We start from the raw sequence: 19,845 nt of genomic DNA on the forward strand, positions 1-19,845 counted from the left end.
GGGGAGACGAATCAGCCTAAGCATCGTCGGGCCGAGGGGCCTTCAACGGACTTGGCCATCCCTTCAGCCATCGTTGCCAAAGATTTCTTATTTGAAGAGGTTCGGCCGGCCCGGATGATGTCTTCGGACTTGCTCTCGGAGCAGGGTCATCGGATGCTTGACTCTACCGCTCCTTCGGCTCAATGGGCCATGGCTTGCGAATTACAGATCCGAGCCACAACGATACTCCGGAAATTCGCCTTGGAGCCCATGGCCGACGTCCATAACCTCTAGAAGAATTTGGAGGAGACGAAGGCAGCCTTCCAACAGTCGGTTGAGGCACATGAAGCCACTTCCAACGAGAAGTTAGCATTGGAGGCCGAGGTGGCTCGATTAAAAGAGTCGTTGGGGGAGATGGAGGGCCGGGCGATTGCGGCTGAGGACATCGAACGGATGAGAGTCCGAGAGGTGCAAGAGATTACTGCTCGGGAAGAACAGGCCAAGGTCGATGCCGAGGCTACCATGGCTGCTTTCCGGACCGATTGCGAGAATAAAATAATCAAGGAGCATGAGGCCAGCTTTTGGCATGCGGTTCGGTAAGCCACCCACTTTGGCACCTTTCCTCCCAACTTCTCCTTCGAACTGAGCAAGGATTTTTTCAGGGGAGTGTACTTGGATTTTGCCGATGTCGACGATGATGCTAAGCCAGACGAAGTGGCTCTGCCTCGTTCGGCCGCCCCTGAGGATCCCGGGGCTACTGTGAATGATGATGAGGAGACCGAGCAGACCACCCATGCCGATTGATGGGCTTCAACTTTTTCCTTTTTTCTTGTACATCTGTTTTGATGAAGATGTATAGATATAGGGCACTTTTTGTTTCCTTTACTTTTGATTCTTTTGGGCCATCCGAGCCATGTCATGATTGTACCCTTCGGCCAATAGCGTCGCTTTGGCCATAGAACCTTTTAATGAATTTGTTATTCTTTCATATTCGGATTATCACTTGTTTGCTCTTTCCTTCAGGCTTGGTCTTTTCTGATTCTAATAACTTGTGTGAATAACTTAAAACGCCTTGCATCAGTATTAACCAATAGGAATTGGCTTGTTAGCAATTATTCTGTTTGGCCGATCGAGGAGTGGATGAATAATTGATTGTATGTTAAAGGTTAGTCCTTCGTTCGGTCGAGCGAGAATACTTGAGATGATTTCATTGTTGACTAACGTTGGCCGAGATGGGTGTTCGGGAGGTTTTAAAATGTTCATTTTTGGGTTAGTAGGTACCTGGGAAGGCACAAATATTTCAACCTTGGTCGAGTAATAGGTACACGGGAGGGGTTCGACATTCTACCTTGGCCAAGTAGTGGGTACTCGGGAGGGGTTGGACATTCTACCTTGGCCGAGTAGTGGGTACTCAAGAGGGGATGAGTATTTCACCTTGGCCGAGTAATAGGTACTCGGGAGGGATTAAGCATTTCACCTTAGCCGAGTAATAGGTACTCGGGAGGGATTAAGTATTTCACCTTGGCCGAGTAGTGGGCACTCGGGAGGGATTAAGTATTTCATCTTGGCCGAGTAGTGGGTACTCGGGAGGGATTAAGTATTTCACCTTGGCCGAGTAGTGGGTACTCGGGAGGGATTAAGTATTCATCCTTGGCCGAGTAGTGGGTACTCGGGAGGGATTAAGTATTCATCCTTGGCCGAGTAATAGGTACTCGGGAAAGATTAAGTATTCATCCTTGGCCGAGTAATAGGTACTCGAGAGGGATTAAGTATTCATCCTTGGCCGAGTAGTGGGTACTCGGGAGGGATTAAGTATTCATCCTTGGTCGAGTAGTGGGTACTCGGGAGGGATTAAGTATTCATCCTTGGCCGAGTAATAGGTACTCGGGAGGGTTTAATTGTTAAGATTAACTTGCACAAATGTAAGAAATTCCTTCAAAAGTGTTTGTTTCATTGATGTGGAGCCTCGTTAAAAACCTTTCCTTAGTAAAACCTCTTTCACATTTTAATAAGAGGAAAAAACCTGGGAAAGGAAAAGAGTGCTCCGAAACAATTTACATAAGGGTTGCTAGCTGAAGTAATGCTTCAATTGTGTTGCATTCCATGTTCGGGGGATGGCATTTCCAGTGAGTTCTTTTAGCTTATAGGCCCCGTTTTGCAAGTTATGCATTACGCGATAGGGGCCGTCCCAGTTAGGTGCCAACTTCCTTTGAGCTTTGTCTTTCCTTGCTTCTCCCGTGACTCGCCAAACTAGGTCTCCAGCTTGAAATTCCCGTGGTTTGACCTTTGTCCTGAGTTTTCTGGCTAACCTGGTTCGGCAAGCTTCCATGTTGATGAGAGCGAGTTCGCGTGCCTCATCGATCAGATCCAGTTCCACGTTGAGAGCTTCTCCGTTGGTGTTTTCATTAAATTGTAGCCGTCAAAGTGAAGGTTCTCCTACTTCTACTGGAATCATGGCATCTGTGCCATAAGTTAGCCGAAAAGGGGTTTCCCTGGTCGAGCTTTGTGGAGTGCAGCGGTAAGCCCATAGAATCTCAGGTAGATGATCAGGCCACGAACCCTTGGCTTGTCCGAGTCGCCGTCTTAATTGTTTAAGGATAACCTTGTTTGCTGCTTCTGCCTGTCTATTGGATTGGGGATTTTCCACTGAAGTCATTTTATGTTTAATTCCTAACCTAGACAAAAAGCCATTGAAGCGACGATCGGTGAACTGTAAGCCATTGTCGGTGATTAGTGCGTATGGAATCCCGAAGCAGGTGATAACATTTTTCCAGAAGAACTTCTGAACGTTGTTGGTTGTTATGGTGGCCACTGCCTCTGCTTCAATCCATTTAGTGAAATGATCCACTGCTACAATGAGGAACTTCACTTGCCCCTTTGCTGGTGGGAAGGGCCCTAAAATATCCATGCCCCAAATGGAAAATGGCCATGGGGTCGTGATGGAGTGCAGCTCTTCCGAGGGTTGGTGTGTCAAAGGGCCATATTGCTGGCACGATTTGCACTGCTGCACGAACTTAGCACAATCGGCTGTAAGGGTAGGCCAATAATAACCAGCCCGAACAACCTTGGCTACGAGGGTTCAGCTTCCCGAGTGAGTTCCATATATACCTTCGTGGATTTCTCGTAGGACGTAGTGTGCTTGTTCAGGTGTTAAGCACTTCAGTAGGGGTGACGAGATGCCCCGCTTATATAGCTCTCTGGCAACTAAGGTGTATCGGGCTGCCATGGTTCTCATTTTCTTGGCTTCCAGGGGGTCGGCGGGTAACGTTCCAGTTAAGAGGTGTTCAACTATGCCGGTCATCCAACTGGTTGTCCCTTGCTGTATGTGCAAACATTCGTCTTGCATGATGCTTGGCTCTTGAAGTTCTTGTTGTATCATGCTGTGCAAATGGCTAGTCTTTTTGCTACTGGCCAACTTAGCCAATTGATCGGCTCTTACGTTAAGTTCCCGTGGTGTGTGCTCAACGCAAACATCGTCGAACTTGTTCTTCAGCTTCTGAAAGGCATGAAAGCACAAAAGCAGTGTTGGCTCCTTGATTTGGAAGGTGCCATTGACTTGTCCCGTTACCACTTGTGAGTCACTCCAACACTTGATCATATTGATGCCTAGGTCGTTTGCCAACCGTAGACCGGCGAGAAGAGCCTCGTACTTGGCTTGGTTGTTGGAAGCCTTAAAGCCGAATCATAATGATTGTTCGACCACCACTTTGCCAGGACCTTCAAGTATAATGTCGGCTCCGCTACCTTGTTGATTTGACGACCCGTCTACGTGTAGTGTCCATACGTTCGACTCGGGGAGTATCTCCGGGGTGAATTCGTTTATGAAGTCGGCCATGCTCTGTGCCTTGATGGGTCCTCTTGGTTCCAATCGAATATCGAATTGCGATAGCTCTATGGACCAAGCGACCATTCGACCAGCCAGTTCGGGCTTCCGCAAGACTTTAAGAATCGGGCTATCTATTCTGACGAGGACCCTGTGGCTCTGGAAATAGTGTCGTAGGCGTCTGGCTGTATGCACGAGAGCTAGGACTATTTTTTTGAGATGCTAATATCTGGTTTCAGCTTCCTGCAAGACCCGGCTAACGAAGTATACCGACAATTGATCCGTTTTCTCTTGCACCAACACTGTGCTGATGGCTTTATCCGACACCGAGATGTACATGATCATGTCTAGCTGGGGGTCCGATTTGGCCAGCAACGGCGGAGCCGTGAGCATCGTTTTGAAGTCTTGGAATGCTGATTCACATTCTTCGATCCATTGAAACTTGGTTGCCTTTTTCAACAAAGACATTATGGGCCTTGATTTGTCCGCCATGCAGGGTAGGAAACGAGCCAAGGAAGCGATGCGCCCGGCTAGTCGTTGTACTTCCTTTACGTTATGGGGGCTCCTCATATTGACAATGGCCTGGCACTTGTCAGGGTTGGCTTCTATACCTCTTATTGACAACATAAAGCCCAAGAACTTTCCACCAGCGACTCCGAAGGTGCATTTTGCCAGATTCAACCGCATGTGATGCCGCCTTACCTCATCGAAAATTGTACCAAGGTCTTTTAAGTGGTCATTTGCTAAAGTGGACTTGATGACCATATCATCCACATATACTTCCAAGCATGTTCCTATTTGCCGGCGGAAAATCTTATCCATGAGTCGTTGGTATGTTGCCCGGCGTTTCTTAAACTGAATGGCATCACTTTGTAACAAAAGTTACCTGAATCAGTGATGAATGCCGTCTTTCCCTCGTCTGGCGGGTACATGGGTATCTGATTATACCCTGAGTATGCGTTAAGGAAACTCAATCTCTGATGGCCAGCCGCTCCGTCAACTAAAGCATCAATGTGGGTTAGGGGGTAAGCATCTTTCGGACATGCCTTATTCAAATCGGTGTAGTCGGTGCACATCCGCCATTTACCGTTTGCTTCTTGACCATCACCACGTTGGACAACCAAGTAGAGTACTTGACTTCCCTGATAAACCCCACTTGAAGTAGCTTAGTTGTTTCTTCTCTTACTGCCTGAGCCCTTTCTCCTCCCATCTTTCTTTTCTTTTGAGCGATGGGCTTGGCATCTCGGCATACTGAGATCCGGTGGCAGTGGAAGCTTGGGTCGATGCCCAGCATATTAGCCATAGTCCAGGCGAATAGGTCCGAGTACTTCCGTAGGACTTGCTTAATTTCTCTTGCTCCAGCTTCCGACAATTGGGAACTCAAATAAGTGACATGTTCTTCATTTCTCCCAAGTTGAAACGAGATTGTTGTCTCAACTGGTTCGACCCGGTGTTCGTCTTCCATTCTTGGGTCAAGTTCTAGGTCTAAAACCGTCGTTTGTTGGCAGACATCGCCTATGACATTGACATCTCGCCTTGGCTTTGGAATTGGCTGTACCTTTAGGCTGGCGAAGTAGCATTCTCGGGCAATCTTTTGGTTGGCATGCAAAGTGATGATCGTTCCCTCTTATAAGGGGAACTTCATAGCTAGGTGGGGGGTGGAGACGATAGCTCAGAGTTTGTTCAGTGATGGTCGGCCTAATAGGATGTTGTACGAGGTATTTGCCTGTACCACTACATATCGTACTTTAATCCTTCGCCTGTGTTGTTCGTTCCCGAAGTAGGTGTATAGGTCTATCTTTCGCCGGGTGTCCACTCTTTCGCCGGAAAATCCAACCAAGGGCTCGTTGTAAGGTGCCAGCTCGCGCTCGGGTATACCTAGCTGCTCGAAAGTTTTCCAATACAAAATATCGGCTGAACTTCCCTGGTCCACCAACGTCTTCTTCACAATACAATTTTTGATTTCTACGCTGATGACCATGGGGTCATCTTGCACTGGATCGACCCCCTGGAAGTCATTGTCGGTGAAGGTAATTGGTGGCATGTGGATCGATCCCGCTCGAGTTACTGTGTTAACCAATCTAATTTCTCTTAGGTGTCTCGTTCGGGCCGAAGATGTGCCTCCGCTCCTGCGAATCCTCCAGCTATAGTGTTTATTACCCGTCTAGGTTGATTCCGGTCTCGTTGCTGATCGTTCCTCTCCTAAGACCTGCTGCGTTCACGGGATTGGTACCTCGGAGGTGCCCTGTCTCGGCTCTCCCTTTTGTATTCCCTCCTAGCCGAGTGATAGTCATGCTTTCTTCCGTCTGCGGGCCGAACGAAGTTTTGAAGGTGCCCGGCTTTGACGAGGTCTTCAATGCGATCCTTAAGGGCAGTGCACTCCTCAGTAATGTGTCCTCGATTTCTATGGAATTGGCATGTTTTTGTTCTATTCGCGTGAGGCGGAGTCATGGATCGTCGGGGTACAGCTAGAAATTCGGTGGCTAATGCCTGCTCTAAAACTTTGGCCCTGCTGGTGTTAAGCGGCGTGTACTGTGTGTATCTTGGTCCTCTGTTGTTCTTCTCGCGGTCAGGTATGTCTCGAGGGCGAGACCTGGGGTGTTCTTTATCGCCTTCTTTCTTTCCAAGGAAAAGGTCGGGTCGGTTTTGATTCTGGAACTCGGCCAATTCCTCCATCTGCATGTATTTTGTGGCCCTCTGTCTTAGGTCATCCAAGTCCCGGGTGGCTTCTTACATAAGTTATTCACGAAGGGTCCGGGCCGTAGCGTTGTTGTAAGATGATGCATTGCCACTACCGGGTCCAGATCTCGGATTGAGAGCGTCGTCTTACCGAACCTTTCCATGAAGGTTCTCAAAGGTTCCTTCTTCTCTTGGTGAATGTTAACTAGGGCTAAGGATGTGAGCTAATGGGGACGGCTCGTGGCAAATTGAATCACAAACCGAGAGGACAAGGTGGTAAAGGAATCTACTATTCCCGACGGGAGTCTTGCGAACCAATTTAACGCTGGTCCCTTTAATGATGTGGGGAATACTTTACACATGACAGCATCCTCTTCGGTCTACAGACCGACTTGTGTGACAAAAGCATCTAGGTGTTCCTCCAGATCAATGGTTCCATCGTACTTCTCTAAAGCCAAGTTCTTCCAATTGTCAGGCAATCTGGCTCCGGCGATGTCCAGAGTAAAGGGTGTTCTCCCTTGTTGTCGTTGTTGATCTAGTGTTGTTGTTGTCACTCCGCCAGGTGGGCGAGGAGCCCTCGTCTCTTTGTACCATCCCGATGATTCCCCCTGATCTCGGGCTGATAGAGTGTTAGGGGTACCATGTGATGGGTGCCAGGATCGATTGTTACTTCTGAGCTCCGCGTTCTCTTTTCTCAAGACCGACAGCTCGTGGGCGTCCTTTTCTCGCAGTCTCTTCAGTTCCATCATTTCGACCTTCAATTGTTCGATGGTCGATGATGGGTTGGGGGTTGGGACCGGTCTACATATGACTCTTCCATTTCTTCTTCGTTCTGATTCGCTTGCTGTCTTGGATCTCGGGGCATCCCAAGATTGTGAACTACCGCGTTTTCTTGCTGACTCCTAGTTGCAACCATCTTACTCCAGGGTCGAGAACCGTTTTGGTTTTGGCCCCACGGTGGGCGCCAAAATGTTCCTGCTTAGAAACACTCTTCTTGTTGCTCCTTCTTCGTGGTCTTCTAAGTTTTCGGTGCCGACCGAATACTATCTCCGAAGGGTGGGGAGGGTACCTGCAAAGGCACTCCGACGATCAAGTAAGTGTTTGGTATAGAGCAATAAAGGCTTGTATATTGAATAAATCATACCTCATTTATGTCCCATCACCTATATATTTATAGTGACGTATTTGGGCCTGATGGGCCTTCTGTCTTGGGAGATGGGTAATACTTTGGTTAACCTTAATCTCTTTTAATTAGACGTGATAATCATTGTGTAATGGATATCCTAATCTATCACATTTTCCCCGTGGATTGATACACTTTGGGTCTTCGGCCAAACTTTTAGCCGAAGAGGTGTTCGGTTGTTCATATGGCTGAGGAGGTGTTCGGTCAAGCTTAAGACCGAAGCAGGGGCTCGACTATGCTCAAGATTGAAGAGGATCTCAGCCGTGTTCAAAGCCGAATGGGTATTTGGCCAAGCTTGAGGCCGAGAGGGTGTTCGGCCAAGCTTGAGGCTGAGAGGGTGTTCAGCCAAGCTTGAAGCCGAGCGGTTTTTGGACATTTCTCCTTGATGCTTTTTTGTCCACTTCCTTCTCCTTTCATTATGGGAAAGGTATTCGGCTATCTCTAAGGCCGAGAAGGGGTATTCGGCCAAGTCCCAAGCCGAAGGGTAGAGTAAGTATGGATTTCATTGGTTTAGGTGCTTCTTTCGACCTAGTGTCCGACCGAGGGGGGTTTTTACTAGTACAAAATGTTTTTGATAAATTAAGATCAAACACCTACTAAATATTGACATAATATTTCCTTATGTTCTTTATATAAGAAATGAATGAATTTTTTTATCTTAATTATAGAAAATATTGACCTACTTTGAGATTATTAATTACTAATTACTAATTTTCTCTTATACTTTTAATTTATTATAAAATCTAATAGTGATACATTTATTTATCTTTTAAGTTGATGAATTAATTAATCTATTAGTGATAAAAGATACACTTATTAATGAAAAATATATTTTAAAAATGGTATCTCTAATTGTAAACACTACTTAAAATCATTTTTTGTCTATACCATAAAATCATCCATTTAAAGCAATCTTATTTGAACGGAATAAATTCATAATAAGCAGCATAAATCTCTCTCTCTCTTTCTCTAACAATTACATATTCAACACTTAAAATGAAACTTCTAGTTGTGCTAGAACATCACCAAACTCAATTCACTACTGAAAATCATTTAATTCAAACTGTATTTTAAAATAAAATTTAAATTTATAACATTATTTTTTAAAATTAATTAACCTAATTATTTTATTAGTCTCAAATCTCGATGAATTAATTATTATTGGTAATGAAATAGTTATTTGTGGGCTAAATTAAATTTTTGTCCCTTTATTTAATTATAGGATTCAATTTCGTCCCATTATTTTAAATTGTTCAAGCCACATGTGAAAAGTAGTTTTCTCTCGACTACCTGGTGTTCACCAGTATCTCTTCCCCTCCTCCCTAAGTCCTCCTAATAGTAGAGGTACGAATTCAAAGAAATTTGATCTCATTGGAAAGAAAATTTTCTGTATTAAGTTTAAGGATGAGAAAAGGTTGAAACCTTGTTGTATCATCGAGGACTTTGTAGTAGAAGAGTTACGGACCCCATTGCACAATGCACTACAAGAAATTCGTCATTTTATGGGTTTTTTTTCATATTGTGGCAGTTTTCACCCCACTCAAAATAAGTAATGACATTTTATAAAAATACCACAGTTACGTTCGTCACAAGCATTATACATCGATTTTTATCAACTTCCTCTACCTTTTTCATTCTGCGACGTTTTGTTTAGAGGGGTTTTTTTACCTTCTCTATTTGTAGAGTTTTTTTTTTGTTGATTGCCGGGTTTATATAACATCCAAAATTTTCTGATTAAGGGGGTTTAAACAAATTTTTGCGGCGTTTTAAAACCTCCTCAATTTGAATGATATATTTTTTAAATTTCACAACATATTTTATTTTTTTAATCTAAATTACATTTAACTTGTATGCAAAAAAATAAGGAGGTACCTATAACATAATCCAAATCTCATTGGATAATATTAACTTTTTTATAAGAAAAAAATGAATTAATGGGAGTACAAGCTACTGATACAAAGAACCCATATAGACAACATGATGCCAAATAAAAAAGACAATAACAACCCAAAAAAAATAGCAATAATCGAACAAGTATCAAGTAGAGCACCACAATATATAACCAAAAGAAACTAAGTTTTTACAACACTATTATAAATTCAGAAACCATGATAACCTAAAGCAGTTCATAATATAAGAAACTAGGTCTAAATATTAGACTGGCTATTCAAGTTGCTACCACCAGATGATCCTCTAGCATGTAACGACGATTTAGGTTCACTTCCAACATCACTAGGTTGAAATAAGAAAAATAAGTTAGTATCAGTACAATTTAGAGATAAAGAAATGCAATTTGGTCCTAATATATAATTCCGTAATTCAAGTGCAATCTCAAAGATCAGACTAATAAATATCTTAAGAAATAAAATTGTATAAAATTGTCACCTCTATATGGTGTTGAAGCAATAAATAAGAGAAAGCAAAAACAAGCAACCTAAGCCTATGTAGTCACATCCAACATTACATTCAATCACCAAATAATAAGTCATAATACTTTACCTGTGAAAGAAAGAAGCTAGCCAATTCATCAGGAATTTTTCCTTCCTTCATTATCATATAGGCCTTAAGTGCATTCAAGGTTCCATGTAGTTGGGATTCCAAAAGAGTGTACTTCTCTTTGCACTAGTTAGAACATGATGATGATGAAGCAACATTGGATGAAGAAAGGCTCAAATCACTAATTCAAAGTCTCGTATTACAAAATGTATTAGTAGGAGTTGCCCCTATACCCATGCATCTCACTCTCCCAGAGTGTTCTGGCCCAAACACTCTATCAACATCATCATTAGGGGAAATTTCATATTCATCGTAGTGCTTTGGGTCAGACAATTTGTTCCTTAATAAGCATGCAAATCAATAACAAAGTTAAGAATATTGAAAAGTGGAATTTGTGAAAACTACAAACAAAGGTTATACTTACCCCTATTGCCTTTGCTGCATCATTTACTTAAGATCCATTCTTTCTCCTACGAGTTTCAATAAACAGTGTGATTGCCATCTCATACCTTCTTCTTGAATTGGACTTAGAACCACTTATATGTGGAATTTTTTTCTTACTTCGAATTTCTTTATTCCTTCTACAAAGCTCCTGTGAACAATGTTAATCTCATGGTAAAGATCAAATATTTAGTGGTATTAACAAAACACCAAGAAAAGTATCAAACTCTTACCAATGTCGATGGTTTCATTCGATAATTAATGAAATGAGCCTATTGATCCTTATCTATACCTACTGGCACATTACTTATAATTTCATCTCTAGTCTTGGTAAGATCATTGAACTCATTCCATAAACTTTGCCTAAAGACAGCCCACTTCTTTCCGATACTAAGCTTGCAATATCATATTGTAGTAGCTTCAGTGGTCCTAAAATAATATTTTAGCTTAAAAATAAAATAGTCAGTTTTTATGTCATTTACATGTACCGATAAAATAAGTAGCAATATATAAAAAGTTATATATGCATAATAGTTCATACCTTTAAGATTGTTGAATAACAATCGTCAAAGTAACATTTTGGCATGCTTGTTTTCCTAACCACCTTTTGAAATTGATTGGAAACAAGTTACAATCAGTTGCTAAGATTCCACAAAATCCAACAAGGAGGCCTTGTGCCTGCCCATTTGCTTGGCCTTGGTCATCAAACTCCACAACGATGCGTTCCCCACTAGGTAAGTTATTAACTTCCCTAACCTTTATCTTAATCTTCTTTATAACTCCTTCTAGGTCTTTAACAAAAAATCAATTAACTTAATCACAAGAAAATAATTAAAATCAAAATATCAATCAATTACAAATATATGTAATATATATACCTATCACATCAACATTCCAATGTTGTGAGGACACACGATTAGTACGTCTAGATGTTGGAGCTTCCTTTGGGATCTTTTCTTGTGGGGTTTCTTCTTCTGAGACATAATTTGCTGGTGAGGAATCTATTGGTGGTGAAACATTTGATGGGACTTCAATAGATGGTGAAAGTTCTCTAAGATTCATTGCTGGTGAAGAATGTGCTTGAGCTTGTGTTGGAAGATTAACATCCTATTGTGAGGACACACGATCAGTACGTCTAGATGTTGGAGCTTCCTTTGGGATCTTTTCTTGTGGGGTTTCTTCTTCTGAGACATAATTGCTGGTGAGGAATCTATTGGTGGTAAAACATTTGATGGGACTTCAATAGATGGTGAAAGTTCTCTAAAATTCATTGTTGGTGAAGAATGTGCTTGAGCTTGTGTTGGAAGATTAGCATCCTATTGTGGTTGAGGTGTTGACTTTAATGGATTCTGAAAATGTTTAACCTTTGGCATGGATGCATTTTATATGATAAAAAAAATATAAGAGGCAAGATATATAACAAATTTGTAAATGTAACTTAAACATGTTATAATAATGAAACAACATTTTCAATTATAAAACATTTAAACGATTATCATTAAATAAAGAACCATATTAACTGTTTTTAATTCAAATTTGTGTTGCTAAGTTTGTGACAATATTTGTCTCAACTATATCATCATTTAAGTGGTTTGTAGCCAATTGCATAAATTCATCATTAAGGCCAAAAAATTGGTCAAGCTCTTGTTGTTGGTATGACTCATTCTCATATACTTCATCTTCTATATCTTCTCCCATTTCATGTAAATCTCTTGGCTTTAGATGTACGACAACACTTCATCCTTCATTAACCACATCATCTACATAATACACCATTTGTGCTTGAAATGCTTCAATGTAGGGTTCATGTTCTTCATGATCACCAACATGAATCAATATATTAAAATTAACATAATTGAAAGTCTAAGAATCCTTCTTATATCCTCTATCATGAGTAATATCAACCCATTTACATTTTAAAAGAATAACCTTGAACCGACCATAATAGTTAATACCTTTAAGATTTATTGGTTATGATGTCTTCCAATTTCCCATAATATGGTACGTTTGTTTGCCTTAAGTTCCTATCAACACTACTTGCAACACAAGATGTGTTAGAGGTTAAGAAAAATCCTCTATTTTGTGTTTTTAACCCTTCTTCTTGAGCTGAAGTTCAAAATTTGAACCCGTTGATATTATAACCAATAAATCTTCTTTCATTGTCTAATGAACCTCGTGCTAGAAACTTTATATCAGTAGATATTGTGTTTATTGACTCTGGATTCATAATCTAGAAAGAAAAGGAAGTAGTCATGTTTTCGATTTGATAGTAAATATGAAAAGTAGAAACAAAACTACTTATTTACTACTCACCCTCTTTTGAAACCAATCAACAAACCCCCTATTGACTTTTTTCTATATCTGTATTTGAAGGTCTTCTTCCCCTTGAACTCCTCTTTATGAATTGTCTAAATTCACTACATAAAATAATGTTCTTATAATTAATGTGCATGGCTAGATATTACAAATAATATAATGAAAATTAATTTAATGTTAACCTCATTTACTTACTGCATAAAAGGTGTGACAATTGCACAATTTAAAAACACATCGATGAGCTTGTAGTTTTTCCATTTGGGTTAAAGTGAACATTGAGGAAACTCCTGCTAGTTTACCCATTCGAGGAAAGATAGAGGACATTTCATGTGTCTCATTCTCATTTGGGTCATCACAAACACGTCTAGGCCTATTGAACCTTGTCTTTATATCTTCTATGTATCGTGAACAAAAAGTAAGAGACTCTTCAGCTAAGTAACCCTCAGCTATGGAACCTTCTAGTTGTGCTTTATTTTTTACAAAGGACTTTAAATGACCTAATTCCCTATTAAAAAAAGGATGGATAATATAATTAGTCTAAAGAAGTATAATTTATTTGAAAAAAATACCTCAAAAAGTAGTTATTTGTTTACCTTTCCACAAGATACATATATCAGTAATGCACAGGTCCTCCTAGCTTTGCTTCATCTATTAGATGGAAAGTTAAATGAATCATAACTTTGAAGAATGATGGAGGGAATAACATTTCTAGGTGGCAAAGTGTAACAACAATCTGATATTAGAGCTTATCAAGGTCTGAAATTTCAAGCATTTACTGCAAAGAACTATAAAAAAATGAGCAAAATTCCACCAAGATTGTAGTCACGTGGTTTGGCAATAAATTACGAGTTGCTAATGGAAACAATTACTCCATAATAATATGGCAGACATGACTTTTTAACCCAAAGATCTTCTTTTGCACCTTATCAACACATCTTGAGATATTACTTGAGTACCCATCTAGTATTGTAACATTTTTCATATTTGCAAGAAACAAATTTTTGGCTTCACCTGTTAATGAATATAAAGCTAGGTGATATGATCCCTTATCATCTTGCCAAAGGTCAGGTTTTATGCCCATATCTTTTAGATCTTTCCGGGCATTAAGATTGTCTTTTGATTTGACTTCTCGTGGAGCAAAGTATAAATGATATTGTCACACATATTTTTTTCTATATGCATAAAATCTAGATTATGGCATAACAAGTTGGACTTCCGATATGAAAGTTCAAAGAATATACTCCTTTTATTCCATTGCTTAGTTGCTTGTCTAGATCTTTTTCCTCTACCATTTTGCATTGCTCCTCTCCTAAATGTAACATTAAGACTTTCCACTTACCTTAAAATGTCAACCCTTGATAATTTTAATGGTGGATTTCATTCCTCTATGCTTCCATCAAACACGATTCAATCTAAATCTATAATTTCTGTACACACCCAATTTCGTCCGGGGTACCCAAACCAAGGATAAATGTCTATTAGAGCGAGACAAACAACCCTCGAGGGGACCAAAGCGTTGGGTAGCAGCTTTGTTATGATAACATATCTTGTTATAGAACTAATTTTGACGATCCAACTGTTGAGTTTAAATACCAATGTATTGAGAAGATATTATCAAATTCCAACATAATCCAACGGTTAACGAGTTCTCTAGAAGCCTCGCATTGTAGCTGGAAAAAAGTAGTACGTATGGTCTCTAAGGGCTCAATAGAGCACCAAAATGAGCCAAGATGGCTCCTAAAGGACCAAAAAACTCAAGACAACTGATATGGAGTGCGGAAAAACCATTCCCAAATTGGAACGGGCCGTTCCCAATGTTGGAACGGCCCATTCTGAAACCAGAACGACCCGTTCCGCTTTCCAAAAAATTTTGCGTCAGGCAGCGTTTTTGTTTTGATAATATGTCCCTCTAAAGACCTATTTTCCATGATCCAACCGTTGAAGTTAAATATCAATGTCTTAAGAATATATCATCAAATTTATAGCCTTATCCAACGGTTAATTATTTCTCTAGAGGTATCACATTGCAGCTAGAAAATATGAATCCTATAGCAGACAACATTTTTTATTATGATTGTATCTCTCACTACAGACCTAATTTCAATGATTCAACCGTTGAAACTGAAGATCAATATATTTTGAGGATACCATAAAAAATCCAGAATGATCCGACTATTAACGAGTTCTCTAGAGGTCATGCATGGTGCCTAGGAAAAGATGGTATTTTTATAAAATTTAGTCACATATCGGATAACTCTCTTATGCTTTTTTCTCCTAGTTGGCTATATAAAAAACCCTCTGTCCAAGGGATTCAGAAAAGGAAAAGCGTTGCATAGCTTCCCCCCTCTTTATGTAAACCGTAGAGTGATAATAAGGTTTTTGTAGAGCGAAGGGTTGCTAAAACACGCCCCGCACGCATTTGAGAAGATTTCTTTATAAAAGCTTGCTTCAAAGGTTCTAAATTCTTCTCTTTTATTTATTCTATTTATTATTTTATTTCTTTTTATTTATTTTATTTATAATTCTTATATACAATAAATAATCATGTAGATAATAGGTATTTTTTTATCATGTAAATAATATTAAATAATAAAAGGGGATAAAATATTTAAAATGCTATTTATTATTATGTTAATTTCATCATAGGAGTATCGATTTAGGGTGCTGTAGGGGTGCTAATACCTTTCCTACACGTAACCGACTCCCAAACCCAATTTTAGTTGCTAAGGCCATCATTGGATTTTTTTGAAAAACTTTTCTTTTTCCAATGTTTTGAGTAAAACATTGGTGGCGACTCCATGAACTCATTTTTAAAACCATTAATTAAGGATTAGTCTAGTCTCTAGGCATTCCCTAATTGATGAGATTTTTCAAAAAGGTAGTCTAAACCATTGGTCGTGAGATCGGAATTTTTCAGGTTACGACAATTTCTACTCAAAAATTGATGATGACCCATAAAACACCATTTTTTACTACGAGGAAGTCAATAAGGTTTTGTGTTAAAGTTGCAAGCTAGGCAAGCCAAACCTGTATGTGTATTCCAACCACATAGAATGCCTAACCTGGGAAAATAACTAATTGTCCATATAAGAGTTGCTTGCATTTTAAAAGTTTCATTTAATGATGAATCAAACATTTCCACACCATTATCCCATAACTCAATTAACTCTTTCACCAAGAGTTGTAAGTAAACATCTATATTATTTTTAGGCATTTGTTTGCTTGGAACAATTATTGATAAGATGAAAGAAGTGTGTTTCATACACATCCAAGGAGAAAGACTATATGGAATCAAGAACACTGGCCAAATGCTATATGCAGAACTCATGGTTACAAAAGGATTGAAACCATCACTAGCAAGGCCTAAGCGAACATTTCGAGGATCTAAAGCAAACTCAGGGTGTGTCAAATCAAATGTCTTCCATGCCTCGTCATCCCTTGGATGTCTTAGCAATCCATCTTTGTTGTCCTCCAAAACATGTCATCTCATATGCTCAAATATCTTACAACACAAACAATCTTTGCAACCTTGGTTTCAATGGAAAGTGACGCAAAACCTTTATAGCTTGTTTTATTTTCTTCTTTGGGTTCTATCTCGATGTACCACAATGCTTGCATGTTTGCAAGTCTTTATCATCATCTTCCAAATATAACTCAATCATTTGGACATGCATTTATCTTGGTGTAGTTAAGACCAAGTTTGGTCATGATTTTCTTTGCCTCATAAAATGAAGGAGGTAATTTTGCTTCATGAAATGCATATCTCAACAAATCTAGTATCATAGTCATTGCCTTGTCACTTGATCCACACAAAACTTTGATGTGATACAATTTTATTATAAATTCTAACTTTGTGTACTTGCTCCCTTCATACAATGTCTAGTTTGCATCATTGAGAAACTCACTAAAGCTATTATGATCTTGTATATGATGTTCATGTAATCGTTTATTTGCACTTGATGCTTGTCATGTCATTGCATTAGCGGTTTCTTCCTCGTAGTGCCCAAATGCATCATTAACCATGGTTTCCATTGGATTTGCAAAGTGCAATGACTCTTGTGGACCATCTTCATCTGTAAAAGGCTCTAATATTTTTTTCTCACCATGAAGATTCCATAACAATTTTTAGAAAATGGTCTACAAAGCAAATGATCTTGTACCGCATGTCTAGTTTGCCATTTTATAAACCCACACTTTGGACATGGACACTGTATATTTTCCCTAACAACTTCGTTCTCAAATGCAAAGTCTAAGAATTTACTAAAACCAATTGAGTATTCAATTGTATTTCATGGTTTAAAAATCCAAGATTTATCCATTAGTCAATATGAATTTGATACACAATATGAAATAAATAAGAAAAATCGTGGTCAAATAACAAGATTTTTACACAAACATGCTATTATGAAAAATGAAGAAGTTAAATTATGTATACATTGTCAAATAATCATTCTAAATCCATAACATTAAATTCACGAAGTATATTCCTAACTTTTTAGTTTATCTAAAATTAAATTCTCTCAAATCATAACAAATATATATTAATAAATAGGCTAAATTTGATACGAGACTAGTTAAAACACATGAAATAAAATAAATAAGCATGATAAAGCATTGAAGGAAGAAGAATATCACAAACTTAAAAGAAAAAATCAAACCAAGATTAAAGTAAAAGAAGAGATGAGATTTGACTTACTTAAAAGTAATTTAAGAATCTTTATACTTTTACGTGGTTGTGTAACCTTGAAATCCAATTCTTGAAATTATCTTAAATTCCTATTCGACAATCCAAATAAAATATTAGAATATTTTAAATAAAATATTATTATAAGAAAAGTAGTTAATTAAAGCGAAAAGGAAATATTTCGTTAACTCATAACTTAATAAAATAGATTGTATCAGTACAAAGTGGATTCACTCATAAAAATATCTTTTATTTGCTTTGTAGTCTAGGCCATTTCATTCCATTATAACTTAATAATTTAACTAGAATGCATAAACCTAAATAGTTAAATATCTAAATAAAAATGAACTAAAGTAGTTCAATAGGTTGATATCATAATTTATTATAATATATCATAATCAATAAGGAAATTCATAATTAATATTCCCATTGGATATTGTCTAAATGCAACATGCAAATTATACTTGAAATGCTTTTCTAATTCACTTACAATGTGCCTTTGAAAAAGTGGGGTCCAAATGCTAATTGCCTATACTTTCACATGCAGCAAGCATATTCTCCCTACAAGTGATATCATTTTTGCTTGACTAGGAAATTTTAAAGTAATTAATTGATGATTAAGTTAAAGGAATTAATGTCCTCAGTACCGCGTGTTTGGGTTTAAAAGCTTTACTTTTAAAAAAGCAATTCTAAATAGGATATTCAGAAAGTGATCTTTAACTTCTTTTTAAGTATTTGATTTGATTTTACTTAAGCATCAAGTGACAGTATTTTTAACCGAAGCCATGTTGAGAATATATATTCCTAACAATGATTAGTTGTTCAATTGATAATATCAATTGGGTGGGATTTAAAAAAGGAAATGTATCTACTTGTGTAGTTTAGAAAAAAAATAAAATGACTAATTTATTGGGTTCCCTTTACATTTTGGGCATAAAAAATGATAAATTATGTTATATTAGTCCTTTTATCTAATTGGGAAGTGAGAACTGTTCAATCCTACGATACTAATGCATGTGTATGTTAAATGGACCTTTAATGCACGGATGTTAACAACATTTTGAGGTGAAACTATAATCCTACTTGCAGTACAGTGCTTAATTTTGTCCAATCTTAATAATATAGATCCCAAATGTGCAAGATACAAATTCAGCCAAACATTTTGCTAAATTACATCACTTGCGAATTTCCTTCTTATGATTAATTGTGTCTGATTAAGAATTGAATTCTCTCGATCAGCGATACGATAAATTCAGCGTAGGAATTGTTTACATCCAAAACAAAAACACTATAATTAAAAGGAAACTAAAAGACAAAATAAATTAAAGGATTAAATGAACCCAATACTACTAGTTCAAGAGCAACTAAAATAGCATATCACAATGGTGAATCAACAAACCTTGTGCAGACGAAAACATGTTCCTTGAACACATATCAAGACATCTGTTTCACGCCATATTTTCAGAGACCTAATTGAGTTGTTAACATAAAATGGGAAAAATGTTATTGAAAAAATAAGAATTAACAGAGTGAAGCATAGGTGACAGCTCCACTTGTAGAGAACCACAAATAATTTCAATTAACAGAGTCACAACATTGAATTATAAGGAAGAGGAAATGGTTCATTTCGTACTTGAAACACCATAAGCGAGGGCGAGAGCAAGGGAGGGTTAAGCAACCAGCCACGATTGTCTTTGGCAATGCGAAAAGGATTAGAGGAGGTGAACCTATGGAGATTGGCCTTAACGTTTTCGTTTGGGGAAGAAAGGGGGAGAAGGTGGGAGGAGCGGTGCACGTGGATGGGGACCCAAGCAAGTAAGAGGAAAACGAAGAGGATGAAAAGGAGGGAGTGAGACCTCTAAAGGGTTAATGCTTCTTCGATGCTACCCTAGATTGCTTCTTCCTAAAACAATGGCGTGATGGTGTGGCAGGAACAACACTGTGGAGGAAGGAAAGAAGAGAGGGTGGAGAGTAAATTGTTACAGTTAAACAATGTCACGAGAAAATTATTAGGTAGTTTTGTGAAGAGATAATAAAATAAAATTGATAATAGAAAATTGCAGGAGGGATAGATGAAAAAAAATCATAAGGAAGGTAAAAGAATGAAGTGGTGAAAATTTTTCAGGAAAAAATGTATTTGAATTTGGGGAGGGCATAAACGTCCTCAAAAAATAATTAAAAAAATTACTATTGTTCTCGTAATTTTAAGATTCCTCAAACACGTTACAAGTCATGTTAATTTGA

At 38.5% G+C, this 19,845-nt stretch overlaps 1 protein-coding gene and 1 long non-coding RNA gene across 2 annotated transcripts; both read right to left on the minus strand.

Annotated features, from left to right (window-relative positions):
• Window positions 1-4,024: 4,024 nt before the first annotated feature.
• On the minus strand, window positions 4,025-5,846 carry LOC145957950 (uncharacterized). The gene is made up of 3 exons (XM_083074387.1): window positions 5,529-5,846; window positions 4,890-5,393; window positions 4,025-4,657 (listed from the first exon to the last, which is right to left on the minus strand). The coding sequence occupies exons 1-3, from the start codon at window positions 5,844-5,846 to the stop codon at window positions 4,025-4,027; spliced, it is 1,455 nt and encodes a 484-aa protein (XP_082930513.1).
• A 3,709-nt stretch (window positions 5,847-9,555) lies between these two features.
• Window positions 9,556-19,823, minus strand: LOC145958293 (uncharacterized). The gene is made up of 10 exons (XR_014434042.1): window positions 19,235-19,823; window positions 19,001-19,070; window positions 17,614-17,693; window positions 13,113-13,565; window positions 11,480-13,018; window positions 11,143-11,392; window positions 10,835-11,047; window positions 10,585-10,752; window positions 10,164-10,500; window positions 9,556-9,896 (listed from the first exon to the last, which is right to left on the minus strand). It is a non-coding gene; the product is annotated as an uncharacterized LOC145958293 (long non-coding RNA).
• Window positions 19,824-19,845: the final 22 nt, after the last annotated feature.

The sequence above is a fragment of the Cajanus cajan genome, chromosome 5, assembly GCF_000230855.2.
Source record: "Cajanus cajan strain Asha chromosome 5, NIPB_CcT2T_4, whole genome shotgun sequence".
Lineage (NCBI taxonomy): Eukaryota > Viridiplantae > Streptophyta > Magnoliopsida > Fabales > Fabaceae > Cajanus > Cajanus cajan.